The following is a 14,579-nucleotide window of genomic DNA, read 5'->3' as shown; positions in this document are numbered from 1 at the left end:
TCCACCCAGGTAAGGAGGCACGTCCATAAACGAATCACAAAGAGAAGATACGGGGAAGAAAAGCGATTACGTTTTGTTTTTAGAAAACCAGTTTTCTTCACTCTCGGTCTGGGACTTACTACGCCTTACTCATTGGGTGTTTTGGTCTGAAATCTTTACCAGACGTTCGTCACTGTGTCTATTGAGTTTTGGCTGAGATTTGTGCCCCAAATTCGTTCCACAAGATTGGCAATAAGCTTTTTATTGATCACTGCCAGAGCTGAAAGGAAGGTTCGTTCGTGTGTGAAACTGTTTGATTTTTTTCGTGGGTGAATACTCATCCTATTGACCTAAAATTTGTCACGTTTTGTCCCGAATTTAGTGCAGATTCTTACGTGGAACTTCAGGAAAAAGCTTTTTCGGGAGAACTTTTCAGAAATTTTTGCGCAAACCAAGGCTATCCACTACCGAAACTTAGGAAATGTCGCCCTACTTTTTGCAATTTTTATTCTACGTCTGTATTGCGTTTAAAAAATTCACACAAGTATTTTCATACGTTGTTTGCACCCCGGTAAGGAGGCACGTCCATAAAAGAATCACAAAAAGAAGATACGAGGAAAAAAAGCCAGTTCGTTTTGTTTTCGGAAAACTAGTTTTGTGCACTATCGGTTTGGGACTTACTACGCATTGGGTGTTTTGGTTTGAAATCTTTACCTGACGTTCGTCAATGTGTCTACTGAGATTTTGGCTGAGATTTGAGCCCCAGATTCGTCCCACGAGATTGGCAAGAAGCTTTTTATTAATCACTGCCAGGGCTGAAAGGTAGGTTCTTTCGTGTGTGAAACTATTTTTTTTTCGTTGGTGAATACTGATCCGTTGGACCTGAAATTTGTCGCGTTTTGTCCTGAATTCAATGAAGATTATTACGTGGAATTTCAGGAAAAAACTATTTCGGGAGGATTTTTCAGAATATTTCGCTCAAACCAAGGCTATCCACTATCGAAACTTGTGAAATTTCGCCCTACTTTCTGCAATTTTTATTCTGCGTCCGTATTGTGCTGAAAAAATTCACACATGTACTTTCATATGTTGTTTGCACCTAGGTAAGGAGGCACGTCCATAAACAAATCACAAAAAGAAGATACAGGGGAGAAAAGCAAGTACGTTTTTTTTTTTCGGAAAACAAGTTTTGTTCACTCTCGGTCTGGGACTTACTACGTCTTACTCATTGGGTTTTTTGGTATGAATTATTTACTAGACGTTCGTCACTGTGTCTTTTGAGGTTTGGCTGAGATTTGAGTCCCGTATTCATCCCACAAGATTGGAAATAAGCTTTTTATTGATCACAGCTAGTGCTGAAAGGAAGGTTCGTTCGTGTGTGAAACTGTTTGATTTTTTTCGTGGGTGAATACGCATCCGTTTGACCTTAAATTTGTCGCGTTTTGTCCCGAATTCAGTGGAGATTTCTACGTGGAATTTCAGGAGATAACTATTTGGGAAGAATTTTTCAGAAATTTTTGAGTAACCAAGGCTCACTACCGAAACTTGTGAATTTTCGCCTTACTTTCTGCAATTTTTATTCTGCATTCGTATTGCGTTGAAAAAATTCACACAAGTACTTTCATATGTGGTTTGAACCCAGGTAAGGAGGCACGTCCATAAACGAATCACAAAAAAAAGATATGGGGAAGAAAATCCAGGACATTTTGTTTTTGGAAAACTAGTTTTGTTCACTCTCTGTCTGGGACTTACTACGCCTTACTCCTTTGGTGTTTTGGTCTGAAATCTTTACCAGACATTCGTCACTGTGTCTATTGAGTTTTGGCTGAGATTTGAGCCCCAAATACGTTCCACAAGATTGGCAATAAGCTTTTTATTGATCACTGCTAGGGCTGAAAGGAAGGATCTTTCTTATGTGAAACTGTTTTTTTTTTGTGGGTGAATACTCATCCGTTTGACCTGAAATTTGTCGCGTTTTGTCCCGAATTCAGTGGAGATTCTTACGTTAAATTTCAAGAAAAAACTATTTCGGGATAATTTTTCAGAATTTTTCGCTCAAACCAAGGCTATCAACTGCCGAAACTTGTGAAATTTCACCTCTCTTTCTGCAAATTTTATTCTGCGTCCGTATTGCGCTGAAAAAATTCACACAAGTACTTTCATATGTTGTTTGCACCCAGGTAAGGAGGCACGTCCATAAACGAATAACAAAAGAAGATACGGGGAAGAAAAGCCAGGACATTTTGTTTTCGAAAAACCAGTTTTATTCACTCTCGGGCTGGGACTTACTACGCCCTACTCCTTGGGTGTTTTGGTCTGAAATCTTTACCAGACGTTCGTCACTGTGTCTATTGAGTTTTGGTTGAGGTTTGAGGCCCAGATTAATCCCCCAAGATTGGAAATAAGCATTTTATTGATCAGTGCCAGGGCTGAAAGGAAGGTTTGTTCGTGTGTGAAACTGTTTGATTTTTTTCGTGGGTGAATACTCATCCGTTTAACCTAAAATTTGTCGCGTTTTGTCCCGAATTCAGTGCAGATTCTTACATGGAATTTCAGGAAAAACCTATATCGGGAGAATAAACTTGTGAAATTTTCGCGCAAACCAAGCCTATTCCAATAGCAAGATATAGATGATTCTTTGACATTTTATGGAATCAACTTGAGTTGGAGAATGAAGAGGCACTTTTATAGAAATGGATCAATGTTCTATGTTTCAAGAACTCACCAAAACTTGCGCAAAACACCAAAGCTCACATGGAAGTTCCATTTCTTGTCAATTGAACCGATTAAAAGATGCAAGAATGCAAATGAACCGATTAAATTGCATAACAATTGAAATGCACCGAACAAATCAATGGAAAATGAAGAAGAACCGATTAAATCCAGCAAAGGAGAAGATGAACCGAAAAAAACATGATTGAAAGCTAAAACACCGAATAGAATTGCAAGAAAGGAACCTAAGACATGTTTAGGAGTTCATATGAGCACGGAAATGGAAGAAATAGATGGAGAAGAAAGAAGACTTATGTGGTTGTAGTTCTTGGTTGATGAACACGCCACTTGAAGTGTGAATGCTCCAAGATAAGTGTGAATTGCCGCCACTTGAGAGAACCAAGACACTCAAGATGAGACTAGGAAGAGGAGAAGACAAGTTCTCACTACACTCTATCACCAATTTGGGAGAGTTTTGATACTACAAATTCCAATTCTGCATTAAGAAGGACCCAAGCCCTCCTTTTATAGGAGTAAGGGCTGGTCATTAGCTTTACAAAGCTTGTATCCTAAGCTACTCAAGAGTCTCCTAAGCTACCGCTTCTCCTAAGCTAACGCCTAAGCTTCTAGAATTTTCTAAGCTAAAGCCTAAAGATGCTTTTACAAAAGAGGTGTATAATGTTTCCCTCTAAGCACCTTCCTAAAGACTATGTATTTAAACATTCTATTTTTTATACAAGAGACACTATAAAAAGAGAAAACAATCTACCACTACTTCCTAATTCCTTAAACTTGCTCCTTGTAAGCCTTTGAGGTAAGGTAGTGTCTCCTTGAGCTTCTTCAACTTCGGCCTCTATCTTCGGCCTCTATTTCCTCTTGAGCTTGATCTCCATCATACTCCCCGAGTTGGAGAGAATTCGACCACGAATTCTGGAGACCTACAGAAAAAGAAGTTAGATCACTGATATTAAATGAATGACTACCAAGGTATGTATCAGGCATATCTAACTCATAAGCATTGTCATTAATCCTCTTTAGGACTTGAAAAGGTCCATCACCACGAGGCATTAGTTTGGACTTCCTTTGAGTAGGAAAACGATCTTTCCTCAAGTGAAGCCAAACCCAATCACCTTCATCAAATAACAATGCTTTTCTCCTTTTATTGGCAAATTCAGCATACTTGCCAACCTTGTTCTCAATTCTCAACTTGATGTCTTTATGCAAATTTTTCACAAAAGAAGCCTTTTCATCCCCATCTTTGCACAAGACATCATCAAGTATGGGAATAGGAAGAAGATCAAGAGGTGTTAAGGGATTAAACCCATAGACAACCTCAAAAGGAGAATGTGAGGTGGTAGAATTTACTACACGATTATAAGCAAATTCAACATGGGGTAGTAAATTCTCCCACACTCTAGGATTCCCAAAAATAAAGCATCGCAATATTTGTCCCAAAGTTCTATTTACCACTTCGGTTTGACCATCGGTTTATGGGTGACAAGTTGTAGAAAATAAAAGTTTAGTACCAAGCTTACCCCACAAGGTCTTCCAAAAGTGACTCAAGAACTTGGAATCCCTATCGGACACAATAGTTCTAGGAATACCATGCAAACGAACCACTTCTTGAAAGAAGAGGTTTGCAATATGACATGCATCATCCACTTTGTGGCAAGGAATAAAGTGAGCCATCTTTAAAAAACGATCCACTACCACAAAAATGGAATCCTTTCCCTTTGATGTCTTGGATAATCCTAAGATGAAATCCATAGAAATGTCAACCCAAGGCATTGAAGGGATAGGAAGAAGAGTATATAAACCATGGGGATGCAATCTAGATTTAGCTTTATGGCAAGCTATGCATTTTTTACACAAACTATGAACATGTTTATGCATATGAGGCCAAAAGAAATGTTCATGCAACACATCCAAAGTTTTTGCAACCCTAAAGTGACCCATTAATCCTCCCTCATGTGCTTCTCTAACAAGAAAGCCATCTTGGATAAAAAAATCTTTGTGTCCTCCTTTGATACACTCTTGATAGATAAGAGAAAAATCAAAGTCATCATGATAAAGATCCTTAATGTGATCAAAGCCAAGAAATTGAGAACCCAAAAGATTTAGCAAGGCATAGCGTCTCGAAAGTGCATCGGCCACAACATTATTTTTGCCTTGCTTATGCTTGATCACATAAGGAAATTGCTCAAGGAATTCCACCCACTTAGCATGCCTCTTGTTAAGTTTGTTTTGGCTTTTCAAATATTTAAGAGATTCATGATCACTATGAATCACAAACTCTTTAGGAAAAAGATAATGTTGCCAAGTAAACAAAGCTCTAACAAGTGCATACAATTCCTTATCATAAGTGGAATAGTTGAGATGACTTCCTTTCAATTTCTCACTAAAATAAGCTATGGGGTGACCCTCTTGAAGGAGAACAACCCCAATGCCTATACTTGAAGCATCACACTCAATCTCAAATGTTCATTCGTGTGTGAAACTGTTTGATTTTTTTCGTGGGTGAATACTCATCCGTTTTAACTAAAATTTGTTGCGTTTTATCCATGATTCAGTGGACATTCTTACACGTAATTTCGGGAAAAACTATTTCGGGAGAATTTTTCAGAAATTTTAACAAATCAAGGCTATCTATCCACTACCGAAACTTGTGAAATTTCGCCCTACTTTCTGCTCTGCAATTTTTATTCTGCGTCCATATTGCGCTGAAAAAATTCACATAAGTACTTTCATATGTTGTTTGCACCCAGGTAAGGAGGCACGTCCATAAACGAATCACAAAAAGAAGAAATGGGAAAGAAAAGCCAGAACGTTTTGTTTTCGGAAAACCAGTTTCGTTCACTCTCGGTCTGAAATTTACTACGCCTTACTCCTTGCGTGTTTTGGTCTGAAATCTTTACCAGATGTTCGTCACTGTGTCTATTGAGTTTTGGCTGAGATTTGAGCCCCAGATTTGTCCCACAAGATTGGCAATAAGCTTTTTATTTATCACAGGGCTGAAAGGAAGGTTCGTTCGTGTGTGAAACTGTTTGATTTTTTTTCGTGGGTGAATACTCATCCGTTTGAAATGAAATTTGACGCATTTTGTCCTAAATTCAGTGGAGATTCTTACGTGAAATTTCAGGAAAAAACTATTTCGGGAGAATTTTTCAGAAATTTTCGCGCAAACCAGGGCTATCCAGTACCGAAACTTGTGAAATTTCTCCCTACTTTCTGCAATTTTTATTCTGCGTCTGTATTCCGTTGAAAAGATGCACGTCCCAGACCGAGAGTGAACAAAACCTGTTTTCCGAAAACAGAACGTCCTGGATTTTCTTCCCCGTATATTCTTTTTGTGATTCGTTTATGGACGTGCCTCCTTACCTGGGTGCAAACATCATATGAAAGTACTTGTGTGAATTTTTTCGGCGCTATACGGACGCAAAATAAAAATTGCAGAAAGTAGGGCGAAATTTCATAAGTTTAGGTAGTGGATAGCCTTGGTTTGCGCGAAAATTTTTGAAAAATTCTCCCGAAATAATTTTTTTATGAAATTTCACATAAGAATCTCCACTGAATTCGGGATAAAATGGGACAAATTTCAGGTCAAACGGATGAGTATTCACCCACGAAAAAAATCAAACAGTTTCACACACGAACGAACATTACTTTTAGCCCTGGCAGTGATTAGTAAAAAGCTTATTGCCAATCTTGTGGGACGAATATGTGGCTCAAATCTCACCAAAAATAAATAGACACAGTGACGAACGTCCTGTAATGATTTCAAACCAAAACACCTAAGGAGTAAGGAGTAGTAAGTCCCAGACCGAGAGTGAACAAAAATGGTTTTTCGAAAACAAAACGTCCTGGCTTTTCTTCCCCGTATCTTCTGTTTGGGATTCATTTATGGATGTGCCTCCTTACCTAGGTGCAAACAACATATGAAAGTACATGAGTGAATTTTTTCGGCACAATACGAACTCAGAATAAAAATTGAAGAAGGTAGGGCGAAATTTCACAAGTTTCAGTAGTGGATAGCCTTGGTTTGCGTGAAATTTCTGAAAAATTCTCCCGCAATATTGTTTTCATGAATCTCCACGTAAGAATCTCCACTGAATTCGGGACAAAACGCGACAAATTTCAGGTTAAACGGATGAATATTCACCTAGGAAAAACATAAAACAGTTTCACACACAAACTGATGGAAGAGGGCCAAGCACCACTTCAAAGGAGAGCCAAACACAAAGACATATTGGGCCAACTACAAGGGCAATGGCTAAGAGGCTTGATAAGGATTGGGACACTGCCACTGATGGCAGAGAAACTTACCTCTACATGTTCCAAGAGGTCCAAAATCAAGCGTAGCATAGTTTTTAAATTCTTGTCAAAATAGTATAGGAATTTTATTTTCTGTAAAATTGTTTAAATTGTAATTAGGATGAATTTTGGATCCTAAAAACCAACCTAAGTTAGATTAAGGTTTCTAGAACCTTCTAATCTAACATAGGTTGGTCATGTTTGGCGCTAGAAGCATCCTAATAGTTCACATTTGCCATGTGAACTCCTTAGGCGTCACATTTGCATTTCATTTGGCTAGCATTCCATTGTCATTGACTCTTCATTTCCGGTCCTCCAAGCCTATTTAAGGAGGAGCCTACCTCATGTATTCTCATGATTATTTTGAGTAATGAAATTCTGCCAAAATGTGCCTTTCTTACTCCTTGCCTAAACTCTCAGGATTTAGGTCTTTAATCTTCCCAAAACCGCACCTCAAAGAGAGTGGGCCGAACCTCTCTCACTTTCACACTCTTCATGCACCTCTAAGGCTTACACAACTCTTAGGAGAGCCTTATTCCAACTCAATCCATGGATCCTTCCGCTAATTCCACATCAAAACATCTTGGCTTTTCTCCACCGTATCTTCTTTTAGACCAAAATACCCAAGGAGTAAGGAGTAGTAAGTCCCACACCGAGAGTGCACAAAACTGGTTTTCCGAAAACAAAACGTCCTGGCTTTACTCCCCCGTATCTTCTTTTGTGATTTGTTTATGGACGTTCCTCCTTACCTGGGCGCAAACAAGATATGGAAGTACTTGTCTGAAATTTTTTCAGCGCAATACGGACCCAGAATAAAATATCAGAAAGTAGGGCAAAATTTCACAAGTTTTGGTAGAGGATAGCCTTGGTTTGCACAAAAGTTCTTAAAAATTCTCCCGAAATCATTTTTTCCTGAAATTCCACGTAAGAATCTCCACTGAATTTGGGACAAAATGCGACAAATTTCAGGTCAAATGGATGAGTATTCACTCACGAAAAATATCAAACAGTTTCACACACAAACGGACCTTCTTTTCGGCCCCGGCAGTGATGGATAAAAAATTTATTGCCAATCTTGTGGGACAAATCTGGGGCTCAAATCTCAGCCAAAACTCAGTAGACACAGTGACGAACGTCTGGTAAAAATTTCAGAACAAAATACCCAAGGAGTAAGGCGTAGTAAGTCCCACACCGAGAGTCCCCAAAACTGGTTTTCCGAAAACAAAACGTCCTGGCTTTTCTCCCCCGTATCTTCTTTTTGTGATTTGTTTATGGACGTGCCTCCTTACCTGGGTGCAAACAACATATGAAAGTACTTGTCTGAAATTTTTTCAGCGCAATACGAACCCAGAATAAAATATCAGAAAGTAGGGCAGAATTTCACAAGTTTTGGTAGAGGATAGCTTTGGTTAGAACAAAATTTCTGAAAAATTCTCCCAAAATAGTTTTTTCCTGAAATTCCACGTAAGAATCTCCACTGAATTCAGGACAAAACGCGACAAATTTTAGGTCAAACGGATGAGTATTCACCCACAAAAAAAAATCAAACAGTTTCACACACAAACGAACCTTCCTTTCGGCCTTGGAAATGATGAATAAATTTTTTTTTGCCAATTTTGAGGGACGAATTTGGGGCTCAAATCTCAACCAAAACTCAGTAGACACAGTGAAAAACGTCTTGTAAAATTTTCAGACCAAAATACCAAAGGAGTTAGGGGTAGTAAGTCCCAAAGCTAGAGTGAACAAAACTGGTTTTCTGAAAACAAAACGTCCTGGCTTTTCTCCCCCGTATCTTCTTTTTGTGATTTGTTTATGCATGTGCCTCTTTACTTGGGCACAAACAACATATGAAACTACTTGTCTGAATTTTTCAGCGCAATACGGACCCAGAATAAAATTTCAGAAAGTAGGGCGAAATTTCACAAGTTTTGGTAGATGATAGCCTTGGTTTGCACAAAATTTCTTAAAAATTCTCCCGAAATAGTTTTTTCCTATAATCCCAAGTAAGAATCTCCACTGAATTGGGGACAAAACGCGACAAATTTCATGTCAAACGGATGAGTATTCACTCACGAAAAATATCAAACAGTTTCAAACACAAACGAACCTTCCTCTCGGCCCCGACAGTGATGGATAAAAAATTTATTGTCAATCATGTGGGACGAATCTGGGGCTCAAATCTCAGCAAAAACTCAGTAGACACAGTGACGAACGTTAGGTAAAAATTTCAGACCAAAATACCCAAGGAGTAACGCGTAGTAAGTCCCACACCGAGAGTGCACAAAACTGGTTTTCCGAAAACAAAACGTCTTGGCTTTACTTCTCTGTATCTTCTTTTTGTGATTTGTTTATGGACTTGCCTCCTTACCTGGGCGCAAACAACATATGAAAGTACTTGTCTGAATTTTTTCAGCGCAATACGGATCCAAAATAAAATTTCAGAAAGTAGGGCGAAATTTTACAAGTTTTGGTAGAGGATAGCCTTGGTTAGAACAAAATTTTTGAAAAATTCTCCCAAAATAGTTTTTTCCTGAAATTCCACGTAAGAATCTCCACTGAATTTAGGACAAAACGCGACAAATTTTAGGTCAAACGGATGAGTATTAACCCAAAAAAAAATCAAACAGTTTCACACACAACCGAACCTTCCTTTCGGCCCTGGCAGTGATGAATAAAAAATTTATTACCAATCTGGGGCTCAAATCTCAGCCAAAACTCAGTAGACACAGTGACGAACGTCTGGTAAAAATTTCAGACCAAAATACCCAAGGAGTAAGGCGTAGTAAGTCTCACACCGAGAGTGAACAAAACTGGTTTTCCGAAAACAAAAAGTCCTGGCTTTACTCCCTCGTATCTTGTTTTTGTGATTTGTTTCTGGACATGCCTCCTTACCTGGGCGCAAACAACATATGAAAGTACTTGTCTGAATTTTTTTAGCGCAATACGGATCGAGGATAAAGTTTCAGAAAGTAGGTTTGACACTCGACTGTTAGAGTACTGTAGATAATGACGTAACCGTTTTTTGGAATATGTGTTATTTATATTACCTATGGTGGACTTTCCTTATTGGGTCAGGTTAAGGGGTTGAACTGTGTTTAGGACTGAATTACCTAGTTCCTAATCACGGATTAGCTTGACTGATTTTGATTGAGTGGAATTGGACATGAGCTACCGGTCGAACCGACGGATGTGTCTCAGGATTACAGTTGGTCAGCCTGACAATGGAATTCGAGACGTTATATGGATCGTGCAACCTTCACCGGTACATATGGATCGTGCGGCCCTCACCGGTACATTATTATTATTATTATTATTATTATCATTATTATTATTATTATTATTATTATTATCATTATTATCATTATTATTATTATTATCATTATTATCATTATTATTATTATTATCATTATTATTATTATCATCATTATTATTATTATTATTATTATTATCATTATCATTATTATTATCATTATCATTATTATTATCATCATTATTATTATTATCATTATTATTACTAGCGGGAACACAGGCGAGAGCGCCTGTGTATACATTACAAAAACATTTATTTCTTTTATAGAAAAATAAAATAGAAGCGCACCTGATGACGATTTGGTAAATGAATTTGTAATCTTTCTACACTTGGATTCATTCGATAAAGTGTAAATCTGAATATTTTTCATAAAGCCTCCGGAGCACAAATCCATCTAGCATCAATATATTGTTGAACTTCATCTACAATTGATCCTCTATGAACCTCCATTGCTACTCGATCTGGACCTTTGTAGACATACTTGTATAAATATTTAATACTTTTGATGCTACTGCACACCTCAACATTTATATGACAATCATATTTTAACAACAACCAAGGGTTATAAGGAACCACCCATCTGTTGTCAACTGTCACATTTCTATTTATAGATACTGGTGCATTGAAATGTCTTTTATATTGTGGATATGAATCTTTACCTTGACGTGTTTCTTCCAAGAACTCTTTAGGATATTTTTTCTTGCGTTGATTTTGCTTCATACATGGTGATCTTGGATTAAGAGTTCCGCAAGGCCCGTATATCATGTGTTTCAGTACAACTTCGTGCAACTGTGGCTCTTCTTCACTTTTTGGTATTTCTGCTCTAACAATGCTATCATAATCTTCTGGATCACGTAATTTATCATTATCTTGTAAGTTAAGTAACATATGCACATGGGGTAGTCCACGTTTTTGAAATTCAGTCACATACATGTAACTTTTAACTTTTCCAAGAACTCCTTTATCAATCACATCTTCCTTCAATTGTTCAAATTTTGCTCGAAATATTCTTGAGAGCAAGTCAGGACGATCTTGTGGAGTTTGAAAATGTTTAAGCTCTGAAGAAATTTCACTCCAAGAAGGATTGCATGTCATTGTAAGGAAAATATCAGGTTTACCATCATGAGCAACAATTGCCATGCCATCTTCATATCGTTATGTCAAGTCTCGACGACTACTAATAAATGATGATGGTAATATTGTCCTCTGTCCAACATTTCCTTGAATAAAAAAATAGTATGAGTTTTGATATATTTAAATGTAATAGATGTAGTATGTTACATACATTATGTACCTGTGTGAGTTTGTCCTTCATGCAAAGCATCTTGCAAACCTTGATACACTTCAGCACGAATATTATTTTGATGATTTTGAATCCATCGTAACCTTCCTGCTTCAATCTTCACATAGTTGTCTACAACATATTGTTGTAAAAGTCGTCCTGCTTGTAATATTGTAGAGTGATCATTGGGACGAATCTACATTGAAGTGTATGTGTATTAATTTTATGACACAGCATTGGTATGTAAATTGTTGGAAATGATATATATATATATATATAATTATGTTGGAAGTTACCTGAAGCATGTAGCTATAATATTCTTGGCATGAGATATTTTGGCCAGTATGATTTTTTGTGTTGAGATCCCAACCATATGTTCCAAAAGGAAATAATAGTGGATATTGTAAAGGGTCATAATATCCCACAGTTTCTTGAATGTTTATTAAGTTCCCATCATGACTTACAACTTTAATGTCTCGTCCATGTGCCATTGATTTTGTGTTCCCAGTAACAATTATTGCTGCTACTTGAGATGCAGTTGGAAGATTATATTGTGGTTGATTGACAGGACGCTCTTTAATGAGTAAAGTACATTCATGTATATTTTGTTCTTGAGCAAGTTGTCTGAATACATGCACAAAAGGATTGCACCGATGTAGTATTTGTTGCAACTTATTAACAATAGTTTGATGGAGATGAGGAGTTTCCAACATCCTATTTTGTAATTTATGTTCAGTGTCATAAATGTACAATTGCAAAAAACGTGGCCTAGACCCCTCATTTGGAAAAAAGCCTCCAATCATGTGATACATTGCACCTTGAGCACGAAAACTATATATACCACGACCAGTTGCAACTATATTTTCATCCATGTGAACACCAAGTGAAGTGAATGAAAGCACATGGTTGTAACTTCTAATATGTTGTCTAAAGTGTCTACTTTCAGAAGAACAACCAGAAAATATTTGAACCAACTCATCCGGAGCAGTAACACGGGGAAGTAATACTTTTCCACCCGAGCAACACATATCACGTGATTCATGGTAAAATAATCGTGCATGACAATGTGCACATGTAGTCGGAGTTGACAATTGAAACATTACCATCACAACCGTGTTTCTAAAATTTCGAGCACAGTTATGTATCCGTTGAAATCTTTGTTGCCTTCCTACATGCATAATAATTTTTAAAAAAAGTGAAGTATTTCATTGAACTTCCATCATGTAAATATTTCGATAAAAATATACTAACCATTTTCAATGTCAATGACATTTGTATTACTTAGTACTGCTTCATTATCATTTGATCCTTGAAAGTTTTGTGGAATAAAAGTAGAACCTGTGAAGTTAAATAAATGAATAAAATTACATAGAACAATTTAAAGCAACAATATGTGTTACCTGCATCATTTATTGACCGAGCCAAATGTCGAATAGATGACAATCTCCTTCCTGAAACAATATTTGTCATATCAATAGTATTGTTTTTTTCTTTTTCTATAAGTTTTTCTTCGTATAGATATTTCAGCTGTCTTTTTAAATACTTTTTGAAAATTGACATCTTATGCATAAAAGTGTACTAACCAGGTTCAATAACATGTGTGTTACTTGGTCCTGCTTCGTTATCGTTAGATCCTTCAAATATCAAGTTAAATGAATGAATGAATTAAAGTATATAAAAAAAATTAAAAAATATTTGTTGAGTTATATAACATTTTTTTACCTGCATTATTAATTGATCGGGCCAAATGTCGAATAGATGTCAATCTCATTCCTGAAACAATATTTGTAATATGAATAGTATTATTTTTTATTTCTCTATAAGTTTTTCTTCGTATAGATATTCCATTTGTCTTTTAAAATAGTGTACTAACCACGTTCAGTAACATGTGTGTTACTTGGTGTTGCTTCGTTACTGTTAGGTCCTTCAAATGTCAAGTTAAATGAATGAATGAATAAAACTATACACAAAATTTATTAAAAAAATAATATTTGTTGTGTTATATAATATTTTTGTTACCTGCAGTATTTATTGGTCGAGTCAAATGTCGAATAGATGTCAATCTCCTTCCTGAAAAAAATATTTGTCATATCAAGAATATTGTTTTTTCTTTCTCTATAAGTTTTTCTTCCTATAGATATTGCATCTTAAGCATAAAAGTGTACTAACCAGGTTCAGTAACATGTGTGTTACTTGATCCTACTTCATTATCGTTAGATCCTTTAAATATCAAGTTAAATGAATGAATGAATAAAATATATTAAAAAAAATAAAAAAATATTTGTTGTGTTATATAAGATATTTTTTACCTGCATTATTAATTGATCGAGCCAAATGTCGAATAAATGTCAATCTCCTTCCTGAAACAATAATTTTAATATGAATAATATTATTTATCCTTTCTATATAAGTTTTTGTTCGTATAGATATTTCATTTCGCTTTTAAAATATTATTTGAAAATTGACATATTATGCATAAAAGTGTACTAACCAGTAACATGTGTCTTACTTGGTCCTGCTTCGTTATCATTAGATCCTTTAAATGTCAAGTTAAATGAATGAATGAATCTATAAAACTATACACAAAATTTATTAAAAAATAATATTTGTTGTGTTATATAACATGTTTGTTACCTACATTATTGATTGATCGAGCCAAATGTCGAATAGATTTCAATCTCCTTTCTTTATAAGTTCTGCTTTTTGTAGATAGCTCATTTGTCCTTTGTTCAATGGTCATTCTTCGTTTTCTTAGAAAAATGATGTAAAAAATTCTAAAATATAAATCAAAACTAAAAGTAAAACAAATTATGAAAACACTTTCATAAACAATTAAAAAACATCAAATAATAATATTATGTACACATCAAAAGCAAGTGAATTTTAAATTTTAAATTTTAAATAGTGAATTTTAAATTTTAAATATTAAATTTTAAATATTAAATATTAAATTTTAAATTTTAGAGATCTCCTCTTAACTATCAT

The 14,579-nt window shown here is 35.9% G+C and overlaps 2 protein-coding genes across 2 annotated transcripts; both read right to left on the bottom strand.

The window, feature by feature from the left end:
- Positions 1-10,678: 10,678 nt before the first annotated feature.
- LOC137819057 (uncharacterized) lies at positions 10,679-11,452 on the bottom strand. The gene has a single exon (XM_068622780.1). It carries the CDS (start codon positions 11,450-11,452, stop codon positions 10,679-10,681), a length of 774 nt encoding a protein of 257 aa, XP_068478881.1.
- LOC137819055 (uncharacterized) lies at positions 11,086-14,334 on the bottom strand. Its single transcript, XM_068622779.1, has 13 exons — positions 14,229-14,334; positions 14,086-14,130; positions 13,904-13,954; positions 13,764-13,814; positions 13,614-13,664; positions 13,468-13,518; positions 13,317-13,367; positions 13,178-13,228; positions 12,995-13,045; positions 12,846-12,932; positions 12,412-12,762; positions 12,020-12,204; positions 11,086-11,790 (listed from the first exon to the last, which is right to left on the bottom strand). Exons 1-13 carry the CDS (start codon positions 14,332-14,334, stop codon positions 11,599-11,601), a joined length of 1,323 nt encoding a protein of 440 aa, XP_068478880.1. The 3' UTR covers positions 11,086-11,598.
- Between the last annotated feature and the right edge of the window lie 245 nt (positions 14,335-14,579).

Source organism: Phaseolus vulgaris, chromosome 10 (assembly GCF_000499845.2).
Source record: "Phaseolus vulgaris cultivar G19833 chromosome 10, P. vulgaris v2.0, whole genome shotgun sequence".
Lineage (NCBI taxonomy): Eukaryota > Viridiplantae > Streptophyta > Magnoliopsida > Fabales > Fabaceae > Phaseolus > Phaseolus vulgaris.
The sequence above is the reverse complement of the archived record's forward strand: the minus strand, read 5'-3'. Positions and strand labels throughout refer to the sequence as shown.